Raw genomic sequence first — 24,180 nt, forward strand, 5'->3', positions numbered from 1 at the left:
CACCAAGTCCACAGTTCTTTTCCCTCACATCTACTGCAAAAAGTTGCACACAGACAGCCCCAGATGAGGTGGTTTAAACACATTTTAAAACAGCTGTGCTCCACTTCCATCCGGTTACCTGTTATTGCCTCCCGCTTTCATCATTATGCATGACTGTAACACTAAGAGTTTCACTTCCTGCTTGGGCCACTCTGCCCTACAGGAAGGCAGGAAACAACAGGCGCCCTCTTTAAATGATTTTTTTTAATAACAATTGATCATTACCTCCTCTGCACTGTGCATTACGTTCTAAAGACAGGAATACAAAAATTAACTGAACACACAGAAATGTACCAGGTAACACTGATTGATAGAGACGTTTCAGAACATTTGCTCAGTCTGTCAATAAATACTGTTGATTTTTCTCCTTGGAGTGACAAAATGAAAGCAACACAATCATTAGGGACACAAAAAATGTTAAGCAAAGCCTCTTAGTGCTTCTTGGCCCCATTGTACCTTTGTATAAAGCCTTTAGCTCCAGTTTGAGCCACAGATCTCATCAAGTGTTCTCTGAGGAAGGTACCAAGGCGCTACATGGTGATACCTGCAAATTGCTGCTACCTCAGCTGGTCTGCGATATTAAACTGCACTCAACAGATACGTTTTTGTTAGCGCCCGGCTCGTCACGAAGGGGTAACCGTTCCACTTATTAGAATTTAGCTGGGCTAAAGTGCACAGATGAAACCATGCAGCAAAAGATCCTACGTTTCTAATGTAAATTAAGACCAGGGTGTACGTCTTTGCGCCATCACAGCAGAGTGGGGGCCTTGCTGGGGCGTCCCAGAGCTGGTGGGGATTTGCTCCTCAACTCTTTGCTCTTCAGGCTCACGGGCTGGGCCACCATCAGGGCCGGAGCAGAGAGGTGGTGGGCGGCGGCCTTCTGCTGATGTGCGCTGTTGATGTAACTGAAAATGAGGAGCGTGACCTCCCTGATCTGTGGACAAAACAAAAACAGAGATGCATTCCAGTTTTTGTACATCTCATAGACTATATATAAAAGATGGACATGGTCTTTGCATCTAATAAGTGAAGCCAGTGCAGAAGCGCTTGTATCTGCAGGAGGGAAAGTCCTCTGTTTGCAGAGAGAAGTCGACTGTATAGAAGGAAAACAACCCTGATCTGTGACCTCAGATAGATGAAGTAAGTTTGTTTGTAGTCCCAGTTGTGGGTTTCAGGTCTTCTCTATAAATACATTATCTAGTACCAACTTTGCATTTGTTTATAATGTGGTAAGAAACTCACAGCAGCTAAAGGATTTAAGCCAAATTGTCAGCGTAAAAGATTCAAACATGAAGCTAACTCCAGCACCAAAGTGTCATTCACGAAACATTTACCAGACCCAAGACATTTTTATTTTGTCTGTATCCAAAGAATGTAGTATAGACATGAACAAACCTCCTTTTTTTATGTCAAAAAGACACTAGCATTGTTTTAAATTAAAAAGACCAAATGTTACTCAATGGATAAGACAAAGCTTTAGCTTTAAAAGAAGGTAAAACAGATGAACTTGTTTGAATCATGCAGTATTTGTTCTGCTGTGATTTTCTGTGAAGTTCAACAGTTTGTTTTCTTCCCTTTTTCTATAGAGAACTGGAGAATAGAGGAACAGTGGTTAGCACTGTTGGTTTACAGTAAAAAGCCCTGGGTTCAAATCCACCGGCAGGCTGTGTGGAGCCTGCATGTGCTGCCTCTTGCTCTGTGCGTTCTCTACAGGTACTCCAGCTTCCTCCCACAAATAACCACAGACATGAATGTAGTGTTAGCTGATGATTCTAAATTGGGTGTTGGTGTGGATGTGAGCACGCACGGTTGTCTGTCTCACTCTGTGTTAGGCCTGCAATAGTATAGACCTATCCAGGGTGTGCCCTGCCTCTCTTCCCATGACACCCTCCCCACAACCTTCGGCTAAGTGCAAGAAATGGATGGATGTTAAAAACTAATAAAGGCATTCTTAAAAAAAACACTAAACTCACACATTTTGTGATTAACAACATAGCTAACACCAAAAACACTCACCTGAAGGATTCACAAAGAATCAGACAAATATCTTTTACATAATGTCTCTGTTATTTCTTTGTGTCGTGCCTTTAATTTCCCAGAGAAATCTGTTACGTTCTGTTTCACTTTGGTCAACTCCACTCATTACAGGTAATGAAGAGTCAGGCAGGAGTTAATTGTCTAACTTGTCCTGTTGTTTTGCAACATGTACTGACACATACTGAGATAGAATGAGTGAAATGAAAGTGTGACACAGTTTTAACTTTTACTACGACAACAAATGTGCTATCCATTTTAAGAATACAAACTCTGCGTGGCCGTCTGGACTGTCGCCCTCTCACTGACCTTGGAGGGGTCCATAGCAAACAGATGTTTCTCTGTAGGTTTGTCTTTGCTGGCATTAGTGCCGACGTTCTGACCCATCACCAGCATAAAGTCCTGCTTGCAGCCTCCAAATGTCATCAGGTTCTTGTAGGAGTAGCACACCAGCAGTTTCTGAGTATCAGACACAAAAATAAATTGTAGTAACAGAATTTGATTAAAAAATAGGATGTGAAATGTAAAAACTGAATTCTGGGCCTCAGTTTTAAGATTAAAGAAACAACAATGACGCAAAAACGATGTAACGCCCTGTGCTTTACATTATGATACTTAAAAGTGATTTTACACCATATGCAAATGTTTACTTCTGGAGTTTGAAGAAACACATGACGACTAGGGCTACGTTCACACTGCAGGCGAAAGCGCATCAAATCCGATTTTTTTGACCCTATGCGACCCATATCCGATCACGGTATGACAGTGTGAACGGCACAAATCCGATATTTTCAAATCCGATCTGGGTCACTTTGGTATGTGGTACTGAATCCGATACATATCCGATGTTTTAGAAAGCGACTGCTGTTTGAATGGTCAAGTCGCATTAAATCCGTCTTTTACGTCACTGACACAACACAGACGCCAATTATCAGCGCCCGAGAAGACATCGCAAACGCTTCCTGGCCATCCCGTGTAGATGTCAGTGAAACTGTTGGGAAGACAACGTTGGAGAAACGTGAACATTTTATTTGTACTGTATAATCTGCAGATTCTGACAGAAATCTGCAACTATCCTTTGAAGCACCGCTCCTCTAAAACAGCAATAAGGATCATTATTAGGTTATCTACATTATTATGTAAATAACAAAATAACTTAAAGCAAAAATTGGGAAACGTAAAGTCCGAAGTCTTTATATTAACGGCCATCAGTCAAACAATATTGTTTGCTCTGGGTCTAAACAGAGCGCGTTGTGTGTGAGGTCTTCTTTTGTGCATGCGGGCCGCTTTGAGCGTTCACACTAGAGCGCGTTTGCTGTCGCTTTTTATTTGTAGTGTAAACGAGCAGACGAGAAAAATCAGATTTGATCAAAAAATCGGAATTGAGCATTAAGACCTGCAGAGTGAACGTAGCCTAAGTAACTGTTAATCTGAAATCACGGCAGCAAAGCGGAGAAATCTTTCCTATGCAGGTTTCTGTTACTGTGTTGCACAAAGCTGCTCACGATGGAGTTGTGCTCCAGAACGCTGATACCATCTTCATGTACAGCCAGCCAAACACGAACACCGGGCTCCGGAGAGGGCGTGATGGACTAAAGCAGAGAGAAGAGAGGGTGAGGTTAGTTATGGGCATGTTTTTACGATGTGTCGAAAAACTGCAGCACTCACTCTGTCAGATACTGTTTACACTGTAGTCGGAAACAATGCAAAGAAACCTATTTAAGTTTTTGTCCCCATTTCTTTTCTTTGGAGCACACTGACAGTTTATTTAGTTTAAATGTTTCCCTCCATTCATGATACTTCTTTGTCATTTGTAACATATATTCAGTATCTGAGATGATAAGATAAACTTTATTTACAAACAGATTACTGCTCACACGTGCTCACCTCTGCCTCAAACAGTCGGGCACCAAAGAACGGCCACTTCCTGGCTACGGTCAGGTAGATCCTGACGCACTCTGGTGAACTTCGACCCCTGAGTGAAGCCCAGCGGGCAGAGAGACGCTGTAGCAGTTGTCTGAGGGAAAGCAGAGGACAAAATAGAGTTTGCTTTTAAAGCATTTACAGTTTTGTAAGTCTCTTTTTGACCATTAAAGACTTGAGAACACAAAGACAGGTACTGTATGATGAAAGAAACATAAAACACAAGCAGTCACAAAGCTGCTTTCTGGGATGGAAACCTTGATGTTATAGGTGTAATAAAAGATTATAAAAGCATAAACAGATAATGTGCATGCACTACAAAGTAGGACGTGAGTTCAGATTTAAAGCCACTGTTTCTCAGGGTGTGTTTTGTGTCTAGTACCTGAGCTGCTCCTCAGATGTGCTCCTGCGGTAATGTTTGGGGTAGAATCTGTCCAACACCTGCTTCAGGTTCTGATTAGACTTAGTCTGGGCCGATCCAGAGGTGGAGAAGGGACGCTCAAAATCTCCAAATTCCACCTGTACACAGACACGCAGTGCAGGCAGTAAGTATTCAGAAATTCTTCACCCTCTGTTTCTCACTTTAATCCAGGAGTGGATACGACATATGTGGCACTATTCACCAATAAATTACATAAAAAATGACGAAAAATGTGGCAGATGTCACTGTTTTTAGACCAGGGCCTGAGTTACACATGAACCTCTGCATAAAGCCAGGCCACATTATGCTTCTACGCTGTGAAAGAGATATGAAACGCAAGAAGTGAGTTAAAAGAAAAATCACTTGATATCAGACCTGTGCGAGCAGTGCGGCCATTTCCAGAGCCAGCTCCTTGTTGACAGGAAAGTGTCCGGCTACGATGGCTTCATTGGTCTGATATGCCAGCAGTAACCTCTCCCTCTCTGACTCCCCCCTCACTTGGAGAGAGAAGTAAAGTCTGAAGATGGAGAGGAAAAGTTAAAGAGAACCGATATGAGGACAAAGCGACCGGGCGATAAATCCTCCTGAGAGAAACATGTAATCCAGGCAGTAACCCCAGTCCACCCTGATCTTTATATGCAGTCTGCCTCTGATCCGCCATCTAGTTTAATTTACAGTGAAGAGCAATGCCATCAAATATAATCAAGAATTCGAATTATTTAAGACTGAACTGCAACAGACAGACTGAAATAAAAGGGGTTGAAATCAATGCAGCATATTTTATTTCAATGTTTTGTTTTGTATTCGTCCTTTTTTCTCGAACTTGCTACACAGGACACAGACTCAAGCTTTACAAAAGCTTTTATGCAACTTTTCTCACACGTGTGACCACTTGGCATCCACGGTGTGTCTCACCCAGCTGTAACCTTTAGTGACCCTCAATAAGCAGAATAGCTAACAAACTCTTTTATCCCAATGAGCATTATTTCAACACTGAACTGTTGAACCTGATGTTTGGACGCTACCTGTTCTTGTAGGTGAGGCGGACAGTCCTGGTGTTTTCCGACTTGCCGGTGTGATGCTCCTTGGAGGCCTGCTCCCATTTGGAGATAATGTCGCAAATCTGCACATGAGACGAGACACCTTTGTGTGGGAAAACGCAGATTTTTCAATCTTCCTAAAGTAATCACCGCATGACTAAAAGGCGCACCTTCAGGCCTCCTTGCAGACAGTGTTCCAGCGACCGTCCAGTGGGGTCATCGGTGTACAAGCTGAAACCAGAAAGTCCCGTTTTCCTCATGCCGGTGTCCTGGTTGAGACGACACTGGAACTCGTCCACCGTTGTCGAGGCGTCAAAGCTCACCACCTACAGTACAAGGTGTAGGTGAACAAGGAATTAAATGCATAAGTGGAAGACGCAATAATCTAATCTGAGTGTGCAATGATTCTTCAGAGTTTTCAAAATAAATCCGGGTCAAGCTTCAGCTCAAAAGAACAAGATTTCTTCAAAACATCTCCATGTTGTTAAACTTTAAATGCTGTATAAAGAAACTGTGATAAATCGACACTGACTCAGGTAACACCTGTTAATGTTTAACAGGTGTTATGACTGGCTGATATGGAAAGATGAATTGTTGTGCGCATGTGTGAAAATGCATCTACTTCCTGTCACAGCGACGGTTTGAACAGTTTTTTCTCTTCCCGCTGCTGATTGACTGTGCCGCGTTATTAGTGCCGATACAGAAATAAACTTCACAGACAGGAAAGCACAAGACATCTTCTGTTCTGTTAACATTATACATTAGATATTATGGATGAATATCATAAATAATTTATATTTGCCTTGTTATTCAATGAATACTGAAATATCCAACATCATCATTCTGGTGGTAACGTCAAAGTTGCACTAATCACGTCCAGCATGACTTCAGTGCAAGCTTTCCTTTACTAATACAGGCACATAACAAAGCACATAAAAGTATAATCGAACATAGATTTTATATGCTGGCTTGGAAAGTTCTGGAATAGTTTGCTGACGACACTGTTGTTGTAGGCCTGATCTCCGACAACATCGAGACGGCCTACCTGGAGGAGATTAGGAACCTGGAGACCTGGTTCCAGGAGAATAACCTCCTCCTAAACATCAGCATAACTAAGGAGCTGATCGTGGACTTCACTACAAAGCAGGCGAGGAATTACAAACCCCTCATCATAAGTGGCACGCCAGTGGAGAGAGTGGACGGTTTCCGATACCTGGGTGTCCACATCACTCAGGACCTGTCATGGTGGTTAGCACTGTTGGTTTACAGTAAAAAGGCATGGTCAACACCCTGGTTAAGAAAGCCCGTCAGCGTCTCTTCTTCCTCAGAAGACTTAGAGACTTCCATCTGCCACTGAAGGTGCTCAAGAACTTCTACTGCTGCACCATCGAGAGCGTCCTGACGGCAAACATCTGCACCTGGTTTGGGAACAGCACCAAGCAGGACAGACGAGATCTGCAAAGAGTGGTGCGCTCGGCCGAACGCATCATTCAATCAGAGCTCCCTGACCTGCTGTCCATCTAAATAGCCCAAAGCTAGGAAGATTTTGATGGACCTCTCCCATCCCAACAATGGACTCTTCTCACTGTTGAGGTCTGGGAAGCGCTTCCGCTCCCTTAAGGCCAAAACAGAGAGAATGAGGAGGAGCTTCTTCCCCCAGGCTATTCGGGCCCTGAACCAGGTGTAGGACTGGACTCTCCCACACATCACATCACCACACGCATCACCACACATTTCCTATAATTTATAATCTTTATAATCTCTTTCTGCCATTTGCACATTTTTTACTGTAATTTTCTAAGTTAATTTGTAAATTTTGTAGTAACCTGTAAATTGTAAATACTGTAAAACTTTTTTTCTGTCATTTAATGGTCGGGCATTGTACAGCTACAAGCATTTCACCCCCATGTCATACTGTGTATGGTTGTGTGTGTTTGACAAATAAATTTGAATTTGAATTTGAATATATATTTACATAGTCTCGCCAGCAATAATTATAGGTTACACTCAAAAAGAGATTTTTCACCCTCAATAAACAGATAAGATCAAAGGTTTATTTATTAAAAGACTTTTAAATAAACTGAATTTATACCAACCAAGTTAATTTCATTTGATCAGATCCCTTTAAATGTAACATTGTACTTATGCAATAAAAATGTAGGCAGAATTTGCCTTTTTTTTGGAAGGGGTGATCATTGCGAATAAATAAAATGAGGAGCTAAAAGAAAGTTTAGGGTTAAAGAAAGCTGCTCTGTTTCATTCTGAGAGGATCATGAAGCTCTGGACCAAAAACAATGTCAGTGCAACCTGTTAGTCGAGACGTTAGGGTGGATACTCCGTGGTTAACCTCAAAATGAAGGGAGCAGCGGGGTCATAACGATAACAAATAATTATCAAAGCTGTCAAATTAAAAAACTATTAAAATGTAATTAAAATTAAAAATATCTTGAAACTAACTTTATATAATACAGAGTATATATGTTTTGGCTTTACTTTATTCTCTCACACAATAAGCTTGACATCGATTACAGACAGACACTAAACAGGTTTCATAGCTTTGTTTGTTTTTGAGTCCAGAACTGTTAATACATGTAACGGTAATGATCTCATCACTTCCAGTATGTATAGGCGGGGACAACCAGGAAGCAGGTAGCAAAGGGAAACACACACACCCAGGGGAGAGATGCAAGGTTAGCTTGATACTGGGTGGAGCAGTGAAGCGAAGAGAGCGACGATGGTGCACAGAGGAACAAAGTGAACAGATAAACATCTCTGTGTGACTTTGATGACAAAAAGGCATAATAATTGGCATTTTTCTCATATCATAGCCTGTGAGATATCGAGTGCACATTGGGAGAGTTAGTTAGCAAGAATCAAGCGTGGATGAGTTAGTTTCACTCAACCATCGTTTAAACTAGGAAAAAAATGCAACAACCACAAACAGAGCCACAGTTCATGTTGGGCTCCGGTTTAACATTTAGGGCACTGGTTCCTGTTTATTGCATCACAAACAACTTGACATTTGGAACAATTCTGCACTTCTTGTAATCACAATAAACTGGATATTTGAGGATTTAGATGTACACAGGTCTGTGTAGAATACGACCTAAATGCCTCAATGTGTACATAGCTCTTTATAGAAAAGCCAAAAAAAGGAAAAGTGAACAGGGAGAGTCTCACATTGGACACTAACCAACCATAAAGAACATAGTTCTGGAAAAGTGATACTCAGTAGCATGATTTTATGAAGTTAAAGGTAGAAAAGCAGTGGATCCTTGTATAAAACACCCTTCAGCAGAGTATCTGTCAGTGGGGTTGGGCTATCATCTAGTGCAAGAAAACATTAGAGAAGTGACTCTGTTACGGTTTATTAAAGAGCCGAGGCAAAGGTCGAATGGCTTTCAAACATATAACATAATCCTACACAACTTTAAATCCGTTTAACTGGGTCACATGACTCACAGCACGTGATTTAAAATGGTGTATATGCTATTGTTTTACTGTCAGTTGAAAAATAGCGTTGCTCAAACTGCCACATACATCATTAAGCTGTTAGGACTGGAGGCAGGCAGCCGTTGATCGTTGTTTTTTCTGTGTAGTGAGTGACTGTTATACCTGGTATGTATTGTTGAGGAAGTGCACAGGCACACTGAAGGGCAGGGAGTGATGATAGGGATTCCTCAGAAGAATCGAAAGAATCTCCATACGGGAAGGCCTGGCCTGTCTCTCGCCCTTCTGCTGTGTCCGCTCCATGGAGCGCTGGCAGTAGACGGTATACTTACCCACCTCTGTCCTGAGGACAAAATGTAGCCACTCTTTAGTTACAGATACATGAACATTTTTATAGCCAAAATTCCCTGAAAGCAACTCAGATCTCAAAGCAAAGGAAATGAAAACAGCCATCAGTAAAATAAAAGAGAAAGAGAATAAATATGTGCTTATGAAATAACTCGGTCTTTCAATCCCAAAGTATTATAACTGTATTCAAGCTGATTTATTATACAGTATTCCTGGGAAGGAGGTAAAGAAGTGCTCGAGTGCAAAGAGCATATATATCCAGACGGTACATACACAGTACACTGGCTGTATTTTGTGCTTTGTTTCGTTGTGACAGTTTTCAGGGCCCCTGTGTTTTCTCACCTGGCATCTGCATGTCTTTTGAGGTGGATCTGGAGCAGCCAGAGGAAAAGGTGCTGTGGCAGAAACAGTCCCACACACAAGGCTAGAAACTGCCAGCCCTGGAGAGTGACGTGCAAACACTCAGTCACCACATATGCACGACCACAACTGACAGACTTAAGACTGCATTGTTCCCTTGTTTCGTATAAAGCATAAAACAAGTGGCCATACTGGTTCCTGTTAATCAGCTACACTGAGTTCATTCATGTACAGGGATGATCGTGCTGTGACACAGTGTTTTGGTTTCTAGCTGAAGGAGACATCAGCACACGCTGGAATCTGAAGTTTCTTTTGAAAGCGTCTGCTGTTCTTTCTGCCCTCTGACAGTATTTGTGGTTACTGGCTATGGAGGATTACCACAGAGTGACGGTGAACAGACAGTCTACCACACTCTTCTGGTTTTCATGCCAACATAAGAGAGGCAAGACTCTTCTTGCCTCTCTTATGTTGGCACTTTTCTCAAATTGATCCATTGCCTTTCCTACACAAAGAAGAGCACAATTGTGTATCACCTAGTTAAGAAAGGATCTCCTGTGGTATCAAATCCAAAACTTGTGTATTCCTTCTTGGACCATTTTATGTTACCTTGAAAGAGAAAACAACACTATCATCCCATGCAAATGTGTGCGTCTTGAAAGCAAATGTTGGAGTGTAATTGTACAAATTATTTAACTTTTTTCCTTTTTTTTTTCCCTCTTTTTACTAAAAGATACTAAAAGATGTCCTTTCTAGGCAGTTTTGATATTTGTTAGGTCAGTGAACCCTGATGATACCACGCCTTTTTTGCCAGCCTTTCCACTTAACAATGCATACTGCTGCTGCCACTGTGTGGTGAGAACGCAAACCTGCAGGGGTCCCGGATGGCCGTGTGGCTGCCTCTTGCGGGTCTGCTTGATGAGCTGGCAGAAAAACTCATTCTGAAGCTCGGGGTGGGCCAGGCACACCTGCAGGGCACTCTGGGCCAGGGAGACGTGGTAGTCGATGGCTGGAGCATCGATGGCCACGTTAATGAAGAGCTGACAAGTCTGAGAGGGGGTGATGGAGAGAGTTTAAAAGAGAGAAAATATTTTTGATACAATTAGTCATTTGATAGAAGAAACATTCAGTGGCTACATTTTTTATTCGAACATGTGGAGGTTTGTGGTACCTTGAAGAGTTTCACTGCCTCTGTCTGCAGAGCTTGTGAGGGCAGGGTGGTGAGAGGAAATGACAAGGCTTCTTTGCTGAAACACAACATGGGATGTCTCCAAATCTGAGAGTCTGAAAGGCAGGTAGGAGAGTGGGTCATGAGAGTAAAAGACGGAAGGAATAGCAACTAAAATAAAAATGAAAGAAACAATGTTGTGTACTTCCAAAACTGAACTAAGCTGAGTCAAATTTGTCAAAACAACCTCCAATAACAGACAGTGGTGCATGCATTTTTATTATTGAGCTTTATTACTGCACTGCTGTAAACGTGACCTGACAAATAACGTCCCTACATTAATAAGAAGAACAAAAACGAGCAAAAACCAAGCACAAAAATAAACATTTTAAGAATTTTTGCTTTCTGTTTTCTGTCTAATTATAATCTCTTGACAAAAAAATGCTCACTGTGCAACTCTGTGCAGAGGACAACAAATCCTACTGTATTTCACATAAGTCTCTCTAACTGCAGACTCCAAAGTGAGGCTGTAGTTGTCGAGCTGTTACTCAATGACTTTGAAAAATAAAACACTGTTGAAAGAAAAACAATCTTTGCTTCTTACTTAAGAAATTCCCGAGCTACAGTTAATTTCTGTCCCTACAAATAAAACGTACCCTCAGTGTACACTTCAGGGCTATTTAATGTCCCTAGAGGTGCGTGCACCGTTTTGACGACCAAATAGATGCCCAATAAAATAATATGTTCACATGCAGTAAAACGTGTGCAGGACACAGTTTGTGTTCAGTAAAACACTGAAAAAAGACAAATATAATGTAATACATTCTGATAAGTTAGTAATGTCACTGCAAACAAAAGAGGTCCAGGTTTGAAACTTGATACAAATGTCTAATTTAGCAATTCACACAGTAAGTGCTTTCTATTTCACTATCACTGTCGATCTTACGTGCTGAACAACAATGTTTAATATTTAGTATTTACTGATATATTCCCATATATCATCATGATGTTGTTTATTCTATTGCTCTCATTTTCTTCTGCTTGTTTTCTTTTTTCTTTCTCAACAGGTGATCCAGGTGATTGATATATGTATTTATTTATTTTTTTGTCTGCTTATTTAGTTGGTTTTTGGGGTTTTTTGCCCTTTATCCCCGTCCCTCTTCTCCGCTGTTTTTTCCCCCTCTTCCTTTCTCCCTTTTCTTTTCCTCATTCAAGTCTGTCCTGTATCTAGCAAGTGAAAATAAAATAAAATAAAATAAAATAAAATAAACAATAAAAGGTGAATCAAATAGACCATTACTGTGATGGTCAATTTGGTAAAGTAAATCCGTTGGGCATCTTGGACAGGCAAAAAAATAAAAAATAAATATATATATATATATATATATATATATATATATATTTCACTATCACTATCTTGCCCAAGGATACCTAGTCATGCAGACCAGAGAAACCAGGGATTGGACCACCAACCCTTCCACTGCTCTATCTCCTGAGCTAATAGTAATCACAAGGGCAAAAATAGGGGGGAACACCACAGTGAGAAGGTGTTATACCCGTAAGGTACAATAAGGTACTTAACTTTCTGAGTCCATGTGTCTTCCTTTACGTCTCACTAAACATGAGGGCTCATTTAACTGGTCACACAGTTTGCAGTGAGAAATGTTTCTTTATTTAATTCAGACTTCCTTATTAATGTTACATCAGTATTTTTTTTTTTTTTGGGGGGGGGGGGGGGGGATTCCTGTGACATAAGACATTTTAAGTTGCAATAAAATTATCTGTGGATGAGAGAACGTATGAAAAAAACTGCATCAAGTAAAACAAAACTATAAAACACAACACAAGACAAAATCGTTTGTACTCACTTGGATCTCCATCCAGCTGGAAGAGTTTTCCCACCAGTTGTTCGAATTCAGTGCCAACTTTGCCCACCGTAGTGCCTGCTGCCACAGACAGATGGTACAGCCATGACTCCTACACAATGATCCCAGAGACACGTGAGAAAAAAATCACAACAGGAAACATAATTATGCATAATCATCAGTTTGGAGTTTAAAATTGACTGGATTGGTTTTAGCTTCAAGTAAAATACAGGAAGCCCCTCTCATGGAGCTGCTCTCATCTCAGAGCAGATTTGTTGCAGTACAGAAAAATGACTGTACACATGAGCTTAAAAGCCATGGACAGAAGATACACGGGTCTGCCTGCCTTACAGAACAGAAAAGTTCAACCTTTCAGTCCCGCGCTGACCTTTTCATGGCGGGATTCAATAAGCAGGTAAGTGGGTCCTTGCTCCTGTGGGTGAATGGCAATGGTGAAGGGTGCCGGCTGTAGGCCTCGCCCGCATGCCTTTAGGTCGTCATCTGAATCTCTTGACCTGTCCACCTCCTCCACCCGAGCCTCCCACAGCTTAATCTGACCCAGTGGGAACTGGAAACAAAAGCAGACGTGCGCTCCACGTTCAGTCACAAGTAACAGCTCCGGTCAGTTTTAAATTGATCACCTGCTCCTGACAAAGGCTACAGATGTATTTCTACAGATGCTCACCTTGTCCTCTTGGCTGCGAAAGTAGTACAACGTTTTGCCGATCAGAGCACACCAAACCCGCTTAGAGTAGCCGTGTTTCACCTGCAGCAGAGGAAGTACAAATCGGAGCGTAAAACACAGAAGTTTGTGAAATATTGTTCCATTTTCTCTGTACTATTAGAAAATGAGTAAACTTTGATGCAGGGACCTTGATGAGTAGTCCCTTCATGCCAGGGCGAATATCCGGCTGAGTGAAGAGAGGACTGGCGGCTTTCAGCCTCAGCACGCTCTGCAGGACCCGAAGCCACTCCTCGAGCAGGTTAGGAGAGTCCGCCTTCAGGTAGTAAACGCGCTTTCCTGTTACTATCTACACACAAGGATAAATAAAAGCCCAGGTGGACGTGAAAATGTGAAGGAAAGGATTTAAAAAAAAGAAATGTTAGACGATTGTGGCCGTTCATCGAAGACTGAATACCTGGAGAATCTGCTTGCCCTCGCCACGGGCGATGCTGCTGGTGGCGCTGACCTTGATCTGACCCTGAGGTTTCCTGATCACATCGCTCTGTGGAAGAATCAGAAATCCTAATCTTGTTAACCTGTCGGCCACAAGTCTCAACAAAGGAAAAAACAAAAACGTTTCAAATCCAGAAAAAGTAGATGAAGTGATTGGGACAGAAAGACCATCTGGTGTAAAAATCTGCCAAATCAAACACGCGGAGAAGCCGAAAGTAGCTTTTGTTGTTGAAACCAACATACCGGTGACTTATAGTAGAGCAGCTCTCCATCTTTGAGGACAAACCAGCGTCTCTTCCAGGTCTTCTTCCAGGTTTTGACCATTTTCAGCAAATAGCCGGACTTCTCCATTGGCTCCTAAAGGTTGTGACACTGTTCAGTTTTATGCAGCACCAAAGAGAACCGCTAATGAAACAGACCTGAGAAATTAACTAAAGGTTGGCTAATGAGCCTTAGGTTCAAAAACATGATGCCATCATGCTGCTCAAATAGCTTTTGAAGGTAGAGGTAGTTCAGTAATGCGGTCGCATCAATTTCTAATCTTAGAGTTACCTCAAAGACTTCAGTTGTAGTTTGCTTATTAAAATTAGCTTTAAATGATGTAACTTAACCAGTCAGCATTGTTTAAAGCATAACAACAAAGTGTTGAGCGTGTCAGAGGTAAAGTGATCTGTCACTAACACTCTTGCCGTTGTCACTGGGTGAACAGCAGGTTTTGGGCAGTTTCTGCTCCGGTTCCGAGCACTCCGTGTCAGTGGAGTAAGCATCAGGAGGGATGGCATAGTCACACTCTGATGTCATCGACGCCACGGACACAGCTTGAGGACAGTAAGTTCACACATGAAAAACAGAGAAAGTCAGTCTTTGGTGGTGAAGAATTAAACAAAAAGGCTTCTTAAATCTCCAGGTCCTGTGATAGCCACACAAGACTAGCTCCAAAAATGAGTCCATTCCCACAGATATCAGTCTTAAAATCAATTCTCAAATACTAACTGATACTAAAACCTATTTATCTATAAGCAGTTAGCCAATAGCTACAAATTTAGCCTGTGGTGCACAAGCTAGTGCTCTCCGGGAGGGTTGTGTGAAATTAAACATGCAGAACCACTGACTGTGTCAACAATAGCCACATTAGCTATTTAGTTATAAATAAGTTAGTAGCTAGGAGCTATGGCTAATAATAAAACTGTAGCATTAGTGTGCAGCAAATGTTATTAGTCCTGCCTGTCTGTAACGTTATAACAGTTGGTATCAATTTAACAGGATAACATAATTATCTGGGTTTAAAAACTATTATGTTTCTCTTAAGGACTGAACCTGACAAGTGTACTAACAATTCAAAAAATGGCAGCTGACCTTAAGTGGTCAGTTGGACTCATATCCTGTCTAATTTGGTGAGTGAAATTCAAGTATTTTAATTAGTATGGTACTAATATAGATCTGTGTGATGCGCTTACACAGTGTATGGTTTAGAGATGGACGGATCCAAAATTCTGTTGAATAAAGATATTGAATCTATTTAATTACTGTAGAAATATTATTGATTTCTGTGCATTTTTTTTTTTTTACACGTGCATTAAATTACAGCCGATTACATCGATTAAGCATCACGAGGCGGAGGGTTGGGGGTGGTTCCCTATTTTTGTTGCTGGGAGTTGGCAACCCTATTAGCTAGGTTGTTTAATATTTCCACTGAGTTCTCTTTAAAATACCAGAATAGGGAGGATGGTGCAGGTTTATGTCTATTAGATTGATCAGTGTTGCTGAACTACGAAATATTTTGGGTGCAGTGTATTTTTTGCATACAGGTATAACAGAATAGCTTTAGTTTTGTTTTGTTCTTTAAACTTGAGTATGAACTTATACACAATGCAGCAAGATATTAAAAAAAACATTTTATTGATTACAAAATACGCTATATCGGATTTATATCGTTATCGGTAGATATCCAAATTTATGATATCGGTATCGGACATAAAAAGTGGTATCGTGCCATCTCTAGTATCTTATCTAGTACCAGGGGTATAAAAAACTTGGGGAAGGTCACAATGCAAAACTAGCGGCTATGTCCATCTTTTATATGCAGTGGTTGTTTGTACCTCTCTTGAGAGAGCGTGGGCTGCCTGGGCTGCTGTCTTTTCTGGAGCTGGAGGAGGTGTGGGAGCTGCACAGGGAGCCGTCCTCGTCTCCTGAACTAGATGACTCCTCAGAGCTTGATGACTCATCTGAGAAGGGACTGCTGCTCAGCAGAGTAGCTTTCTGCAATTTGAAAATGGCACACACTCAGAGCCATATACTAGATATTAAAATCCACTTTGGTGACACAATTGCTGTTAACTATAAAAAAAAAAAGCTTTTTTTTTTCAAGTTCACAAGTGATCAAATAGACAGTGGGGGAATGTACAGGTGTTACAATTAAACATGGTCTTGTACTCTTATACTTACCCCCTTCAGAGTAGTGTAAACTGGTGTAGTCATGTTTTTATAGATGAGTGATGTGTACATTACAAAGGCTGGATAGGAAGACTGAAGGGATGGGTCTAGGACACAAAGTACAGTTTGTTTATTAGAAACCACTACAGCAGACTAAGCTGTCAACTAAGTAGGGAGACCTGTTTTTTACCCACTCTCTTACCTTTGTTAGACAGGTCTGTGCATGAAGTGTCAGACAGTCTGATTCCTGATTTAGCAACAGCATATATACGACTTTCCTGAAAAGAAAATGTGCCATGTCATTAGTCAATTTTAAAACCAAGTCTGCCATTAAGATAATAACATTTAAAAGCTGATAACTGCATACACTATATTTATTTTTGTAAATCATCTCCCTTCAGTATATGAAGGCAACTCCTGGTTAATAATATGAGCAAGAGTTCATCTTACCTTTAAACTGACTCTCAGCTGTTTAGCCAAGAAGTAGCAAATATCTCAACAACCTGCCCATTACTTTAATTTGCATATAAATTTAATACACTTTTGTAATCTTTAGCGACTTTAGTGCTTTTAAGTTATTTTACAATAAAAATTTCAACTGTTACTACTTTAAGCCGTTTAGCCGTTAGCCGTACATTAGCTAATACTTAATAGCCTTTTGTTTAGCATGGTAGCTGTTAAAGCTAGCAATTTAGCTAACAATTTTACCAATTCAGTATGCTAATTTAACTTTTTGTTTCATTTTATGTCCATTAATTTACTATCATTTATTTTGACTGGATTTTTTTTTTTTTTTACTATTTATTCACTTTGGTTTTCAGTTAATTTTCTGTTTAAACCTTGTTATCCGCCCCATTGCTAAGACGGCTTTCTAATTCTAATCACTGAATTTATCTATTTGAAACTTTTCTGTTTACTCACATTTACAGCAGATGGCAGTGTAAACAACAGAATTACAAGCATGGAGAAGTTTCTGTACTTAGTCCTACACTTAGAAGAAAATATGTTGTTAAAATTGTAATGTTTCACATGAAGGACTTCATGAAGGACTATTTGTGTTTCACAGTAGTGCAAATATTGTTTCCTTTATCTAGGAAAAACAAGTTCTGTAAAAAAAATAAACAAATTGCCTAAAACATAAGCAGCTTTCCAATGTATTAAGGATTGATTTCTGTAAGAAACATATTTGATTTCTTTATTCATACTTAGCTGAACATTGGGAATTTGTTTTCGAATTTGTTGCCAGTGCCAAATTTGCAATAAAAAAAAACACAACTTGGTGTGCCTAACATGAAGGGCAGTCTTACCCAGGAGGGGAGCCTGTGCAAAGGTGGAGTAGGAGGTTTGCTGCCAGGTGTGATGCTATCACAGTCTGACCTCTCTGAGCCCATCTCTGTCCCAGGTTCTGATGAATATGGTGCGGATGGCACGGTGCTTGCTGCTTGTGAGCCGGGAAGGATTTCGGGAACTGTGGCTTTGCCCGTTTCCATTCCAACCTCCTGCTGTGCATCAACATCAGTTTCCTGAGGGTGGAGGGGGCGCAGCATGCTGAGTGCATTACGCGTTTGGCCATGTGCTGCCTCACTGCTGATTGACGGCTGGCTTAGGTGTTTCTTGGCCAGAGACACGTTCATCAACCCGAACCCCATTGGAGTCCTCAGACGGGGATGTTTGGGTGAGGCGGGGTCGTCTTTTGGATCCTGGGGCGGGTTGGGCCGTTTAGGGGTGAGAGCTGGTGTGAGGATGGGGCTGGGAGTGTTAGGTTCACTGGAAGATGATGAGGAGTCAAGTCTCTGTGACTGGAATCGTTTGTTGAGCTCCTCAGAGGTGCAATCCTCCAACTTAACCGTGCGTCCATCCTCTTCATTCTTACACCCTGCTAGTGATCCATCTGATGGCTCCAGCAGGCTAAAGCTGGGGCGCTCTGTACGCTGCATGTCATCGTCAAACAGAGAGCTGCTGTCGTCCGAAGCTGTCAGGTAGGTCTCACTACTGGGCCGGCTGAACTCCAGAACACACGCTCCGCTTCTGCTCTCACATACTTCTTCCTCCACTGATGCAGCGCTGGAGAGCACAGACAATACGCGGCGGGACTCGGGTCCAGATGCATTGCTAACAGAGCTTTCAGGTGCACCGTCATCCTCTAGTGGAGAACACAGCAGTCCAGTTTGGCTCGGTTTATGGACTTCACCATCTGTCACTGATGAGGCTGTCTTCTTACTACTTTTATCTGCCAAAGAAAGCATAAAAATGTGCAATAATTTCACAGCTGGTGGAGCACTAAAGACGAAGCATTTGAGATCTTTCTAGATTACAGTACAAATTTAAATGAAAGAAAGTTAAATAATTCAAATTAAATAAGTTAATTGAAGGATTTGTTCCTCTGGGATAGTTGCCCCCTCTCTTTGATCTAATTTCTCTCCCTCATTTATTTTCTGGTGAATTTGCAAATCTACGCTAGTGCTAACGTTACAAACAGAAATATATCTGACAGCTCGGGTGGAGGCAGCATTCACCATGCAAACCTGACATCTGTGTTGCATCTGACCAGTGCAGTGTGCAAGAGCACAGGAATAATCATTTACTGTCAGATCCTGACTCATCCTTTTCCTGTTTGCCCTGTAATGCTGTGCATTAGTTAAAGTGAGTATTATATATTGAAAGACTCAGATATTAACACTTCTGATCTTCTGGAGTCTCATTAACTACATTTTGACAAACATTTCAATGTAAAACTCAAAAACACTGCAAGGTGCTTTAAAAAGTATTTTTATTGATCGCATTTTATATTATGGCTGACTTGCGGGATCTGAAAGTGAATCTAAATGCATATTTAATGAGGTCTGCAATAATAAGTGTGTTCATGGGCCAGATTTATTAATGCTCTGCACCACAGCAAAAACCTCTTTTGACTCTTAAAAGCTGCTTTCAGGATTTAATGAAGAGGTGTGGCATCAGTTTTGCGGCAGATGTTTTGGTGGTTGGCCTTTTTGTTTATCGATTTGGAGTTTCCCTGTCAAAGCACAAAACTTTGTGAGGAGAGCATTTAAATGAAGCTGAGACTGAAGAAGTCGCTATAAAAACGTTACGTCCACATGAACAGAATCAACCTTTTGGCAACAGAACTGCACCGTTTCAGATTTTCACATTTTCAGAGTTCGGTGCATGATTAAAACGTCTGTGTGAGTCTTTTATCAGCAGTGCGCACACAGAACATTTTTTTCACATAATGAGAAAAAAAACAAAAACCTGCTGTTATGCTGTATTTTTAGGTTGGTGTTTTAAACCTGCTGATTTGCGCTGATCTTGGTAGAAGTCTGGTTATTATTGTAATGTACTGGCTGTATTTTGTCTGTAAGTTAGACCATTTTTTGTAGATCACCTGCAGATCTTTCCAACCCCATTCGTGCAAATCTGCAATTGCGGCATCACACAAACTCCCCCCAGTTAGTAAATCCTCCCCTATGTGTGAATGCCTTTCCTGTGGCGTCCCTCCAGGTTCCTTTCTAACCCACCTGACACACATCACTGAGCACTGAGCAGCAGTACATCATCTCCAGCTCTTCAACCCACTTTTAGCCTCTCTTCAGGTTTTTTTGTGGACCTTTGTGCCCAGGAACACCATCTAGTAAATGCTTTGTTATGACTAAAGCTTTCAGCTCTTCCTCTACAACAGCGGTCCCCAACCCCCGGGCCATGGACCGGTACCGGTCCGTGAGTCGTTTGGTACCGGGCCGCAAGAGTTGAGGCTCAGGTGTGAAATGTATGGTTTTCAAGGTTTTTAGCGGTTTTCAGCGTTATTTTGTTATCGTTTTTATCGTTAACTCGGTTTTCCTGGATCCTTTCACGTGTGTTATGAATAAATCTTCTTTTTTCGGTACCGGTACTAGTTTTATTTTGTTGTATTTATCCGCGACACCTTAAAGGCCGGTCCGTGACAATATTGTCGGGCATAAACCGGTCCGTGGCGCAAAAAAGGTTGGAGACCGCTGGTTTAGAATACTTGGTTTATGACACAACACTAGGAAAACCAATTCTTGTTCTCATCAGTCTCTGCTATGCTGTGTGTTTATAGCTAATTAGTGAGTGTTGGCTTTCTAACACACTAAAACCAGTTTGGCAAACAATGTTAATACAATTCCAGCACCACATTAAATAGATCTGCACAATTATGACTGAAGAATCTTAGTATCTCACAGTATAACTATATTGTTTCTTCACATTCTTACTCTAACAATCAGTGATGTTATTATGTTATATAACTATCACACATTATTATTATTATTATTAAAAGTCTCCAAATAGCCCATAAAATACTCCAGTGGCAAATACTTTCCTTAATACAGCATGACTATGACCTCACTCAGATAGTTACCATCCTGTGTCCAGCTCTGCCCCAGAGTCCCATCTAACCACTCACAGATGCTGTTTTCATTATCCATAGCTGCGTGACTGTGACTTACCCATTTTGTCCCTGGCGTCTGTCTCCCCCTGCGTGCTCAGGGTCTTCTGGGACGGCGCTGGTCCAGTCAGGACCTGCGGGTTCTTCCCTCTCACCTGAAAGCAGCCGAACGTCAGGCTGCTAAGACGCTGGGCTTCACCTGGCCTACACAGGGCTCCAGCTCCACCCTTGCACTTCTGCTCAAAGGCTGCAAAAGCAGCAAACAGTCATGCACATACTGCAGCGTGTGCTTACAATGTATTAGCATTGATAAATCTGTATTTGCTAGTAGCAGGCATTTAGGAGTTTTAACCTGCGTATAACTTGCAGGTTAACTTGTTCCAACAAAGTTCCAAAAGCTTATACCTTGTATTTGTTTTTGAAGCTCCAAAATCTGAGCCTCCTGTTGTTTGTTGGTTTCTCTTAATGCTGCATTCTCTACCTCAAACTGAAGCACAAACATGTTCTCAGATAAACCAGCAACCACATTAAATACTTTAACTTATCTTCCAGATTTCCGTCTCTTTCTTATCTGTGTTTTAGGAGCCTTTACAGCTGACGTACACACAGATTTACCTCTGACAACTTCAGCATCACCCACTCTTTGATCTTAGCTGCCTTCTCTTCCACCGTCTTGGCATCTTGAAGGCGGAGCTGTTTCTGTTGAAAGAAGTAAAAATGAGCCGTCTGTCTCTCCGGGTGAATAGAATATATTTTGGAATAAGAAGAGCAGATTGAGATGAAGCGAAACAGAGAACAAGGGCGGGGAAACATAAGTGAACAGTAAGGAGGTTAAAGATGGTGTTCATAGAGATAGACCTGGTATTAAATTTAAAAAAAAGGGGATTATGAATTACTCCACTGGCATCACATCTGTTGAAATTCTTTATGCGTGTGCTTTTTCTTACCTGCTCCTCCAGCTGCTGCTCCAGCTGTGCGATTACATCCTCCTTCTCCTGCACTAACGCCTGCAGCTCCTGGCACCGCTGAAACAGACGCACCTCTGAGTCTCCAGACTGACCATCTGCTGCTTTGAGCTTCTCCTCCATCCACTGCACCTGGAATCATCACACATGTACTCACATAATCGCAGTCGAAAGGAAAGACAAACAAACTTGTGTTTCTGGTCCTCACCTGCTGCTGAGCTGTGAACGCCCGTTTCTCTGCATCGATCACCTGCGTCTCCAGTTGTTGAATCTGGAAAAGCAAAAGTTTATTTTAAAAATCCTAATATCTTACTAGTCTTGTTACATCTTCACACAAAGACCACATAAACATACAGTAACCCCGTCTGATCTAAAATTAGTAATCAGTTTCCTTTCAGTGATCCAGACTGCAAATGTTTGCAAATGCATGGAGATGAAATATCCACTTCACTCGAGCCTGAAGCCAAACACAACAGCACCAAATAAAGACAAAGAAAGTCTTGCACGCCTAACGAGAACTCCACTCAAGATAACGCTGCCACGCTAGAAAGGAGCAGATGCGATTCAGCTGGGTTCTGTTATTCGAAGGAATGCTATGTTCACATAGATTCACATTCATTTGCAGCCATTTTTAACACAAACTACTGAGATTTTAAGCAACCTCCAATGCTAGTTTATTTATCTTCCACATGCTGAACTTGTGCTTTTGCTTTACGGCATTATTTTAGCCAAAGATAAGGGCCAATCACTTTTGTCTATCAAATGCATACAGGTGAGAGGAAAATGCATCGATTTCTGCCACACAAGATCACACAGTTCTCTGTTGAAAATCTCTGAAACCTTTCCATATGACAGACAAAATATAAAATAACACTCCCTCCCTATAATTTTTGTTAACTGCGAGGCTAGGGATGGATTCATTTGTTTACAACATTGTTATAAAGTCTTTTCATGGCTGTAGAAGTGCAGCATATAGCGCCTTTAACCATTACATAATGGTGATGAGGTGCCAATGTTACAAGTAGCTCTTTGTGTGCTAAGATCACAGCAGTACATGTGGAAGCTAGCAGGAGTGTGCTAAAACAACAGCAAAAGGTCACACGGATTAAACACACGCACACACACACACAGACATGAGATTTAAAAAAAACTGTGGGAATGAGCAGCGAGACAGAGGGATGACTTTATGAACAACATTCCTCTGAAATTCCTCAGCTCAGAGTGCCGGAAGCAGCGTAGCAACCACTGTCTTCTGAGGAAATTCTCTCCAACCTCAGAAGCTTAGAGCAGGAAAATATGCAGGACTGTAGATGGAAACTGTCTGTGTAGCAACCACCATGGCAAAAATATTCCTCGACATGTCCACATATGTACAAAATGCATTTAAAAAAATTAATCTGTAATTAACATGTGGTGTATAGTATATGTACATCACTGGTCCTTTTTATTAATAATAACAAAGAGAATGGACCGGCATCACTTTCCATCCATTAACTTCTGCTCATCGAATTTAAGGTTGCACGGCAACCATAGGGCAGGAGGTGGGGTACACCCTGGACAGGCCACCAGTCTGTCACAGAGAGACAACCATTCCCACTCACATTCACACCTACGGGAAATTTATTATCACCAACCCCACTAACTCCATGTCTTTCGACTGTGGGAGGAAACTAGAGGACCCGGAGAAAACCCACACAGACACAGTGAGGACATGCAAAAAACATTTTTTGTGGGTAAAGTTGAGGCAATTGTATCTGTTCACAATGAACGGGGTTTCTATGTGTGCTGAACATCCTTCTAATACTGTATGGATTGCAATGTAAGTTTTCTTGAAGGACTTAGATATGTGTATGACCACTGTTCTTTATTAAAGTGATTTCTGTCAGTTTACAAAATAAGCCTTTATATTGCCTTAAAATTATCCCTTAAATAAAGTCAGTAAGCAATTTTCTGACAAACTTGAACAGCTCACTGGATTTTAAGTGACTCAATTTAACTCTCAGACACAATTGTGTTTGTTTATGTAATTACTGTAAAAAAAACCCTATTGTTTATATTCGCATTAACATTATGTGTATGATATATGTAAAATATGTTTTACAATTATTACAATTTTTATATTTTTTGAGGAAAATGTATCAGTTGCTTTTATGTTGATCAAAAATAATTTCTTCCTTTAAAAGTCTAATAAAGTATCATTCTATTTGCAGCCGTGTGACATCACGGTGCCAGCTATGCGCTGTGAATAGCTCCTTGTCTTATGTTACTCCGTAGAAATCAACAAATTAGCACTTAAATTAGTAGCTGCCATATCCAAACTTGATGGAAACCGCAGTGAAGAGCGACATCTGTTTTTAGCCTGGAGACAGGCATGGCTGAGCTCCAGTTTTCCCCTGCTTCTGTTCACTTGTAGAGACCAGAAGAAGTGGACCAATCTCAAGCCAAATCCGGGAAGCCACACCCTGCCAGACACCCACACTGTTTCCACCGCGCAACGTTTTCTGGACCAAAGTGGAAGCGAGGCCTTTTACACAACCGCTGTTCCACCTGACATTTGA

The 24,180-nt window shown here is 41.3% G+C and overlaps 1 protein-coding gene across 1 annotated transcript in view; it reads right to left on the reverse strand.

The window, feature by feature from the left end:
* Positions 1–228: 228 nt before the first annotated feature.
* Positions 229–24,180, reverse strand: part of plekhh2 (pleckstrin homology domain containing, family H (with MyTH4 domain) member 2) — a 35,931-nt gene continuing 11,979 nt past the window's right edge. The window contains exons 3-30 of the mRNA XM_006799079.3: positions 21,831–21,893; positions 21,605–21,754; positions 21,273–21,356; positions 21,063–21,144; positions 20,719–20,904; positions 17,563–18,485; positions 16,458–16,533; positions 16,268–16,362; positions 15,922–16,081; positions 14,504–14,640; positions 14,066–14,179; positions 13,785–13,871; positions 13,518–13,676; positions 13,331–13,411; positions 13,034–13,213; positions 12,649–12,757; positions 10,784–10,896; positions 10,482–10,661; positions 9,598–9,695; positions 9,073–9,250; positions 5,628–5,783; positions 5,443–5,540; positions 4,793–4,934; positions 4,379–4,515; positions 3,961–4,090; positions 3,579–3,665; positions 2,383–2,532; positions 229–973 (exon numbers count right to left, since the gene is read on the reverse strand). Of these exons, the coding sequence (XP_006799142.2) occupies positions 788–973; positions 2,383–2,532; positions 3,579–3,665; positions 3,961–4,090; positions 4,379–4,515; positions 4,793–4,934; positions 5,443–5,540; positions 5,628–5,783; positions 9,073–9,250; positions 9,598–9,695; positions 10,482–10,661; positions 10,784–10,896; positions 12,649–12,757; positions 13,034–13,213; positions 13,331–13,411; positions 13,518–13,676; positions 13,785–13,871; positions 14,066–14,179; positions 14,504–14,640; positions 15,922–16,081; positions 16,268–16,362; positions 16,458–16,533; positions 17,563–18,485; positions 20,719–20,904; positions 21,063–21,144; positions 21,273–21,356; positions 21,605–21,754; positions 21,831–21,893 (4,341 nt within the window). The 3' untranslated portion in view covers positions 229–787. The remainder of the gene's footprint in view (positions 974–2,382; positions 2,533–3,578; positions 3,666–3,960; positions 4,091–4,378; positions 4,516–4,792; positions 4,935–5,442; positions 5,541–5,627; positions 5,784–9,072; positions 9,251–9,597; positions 9,696–10,481; positions 10,662–10,783; positions 10,897–12,648; positions 12,758–13,033; positions 13,214–13,330; positions 13,412–13,517; positions 13,677–13,784; positions 13,872–14,065; positions 14,180–14,503; positions 14,641–15,921; positions 16,082–16,267; positions 16,363–16,457; positions 16,534–17,562; positions 18,486–20,718; positions 20,905–21,062; positions 21,145–21,272; positions 21,357–21,604; positions 21,755–21,830; positions 21,894–24,180) is intronic.

The sequence above is a fragment of the Neolamprologus brichardi genome, chromosome 13, assembly GCF_056152115.1.
Source record: "Neolamprologus brichardi isolate AB-2024 chromosome 13, ASM5615211v1, whole genome shotgun sequence".
Lineage (NCBI taxonomy): Eukaryota > Metazoa > Chordata > Actinopteri > Cichliformes > Cichlidae > Neolamprologus > Neolamprologus brichardi.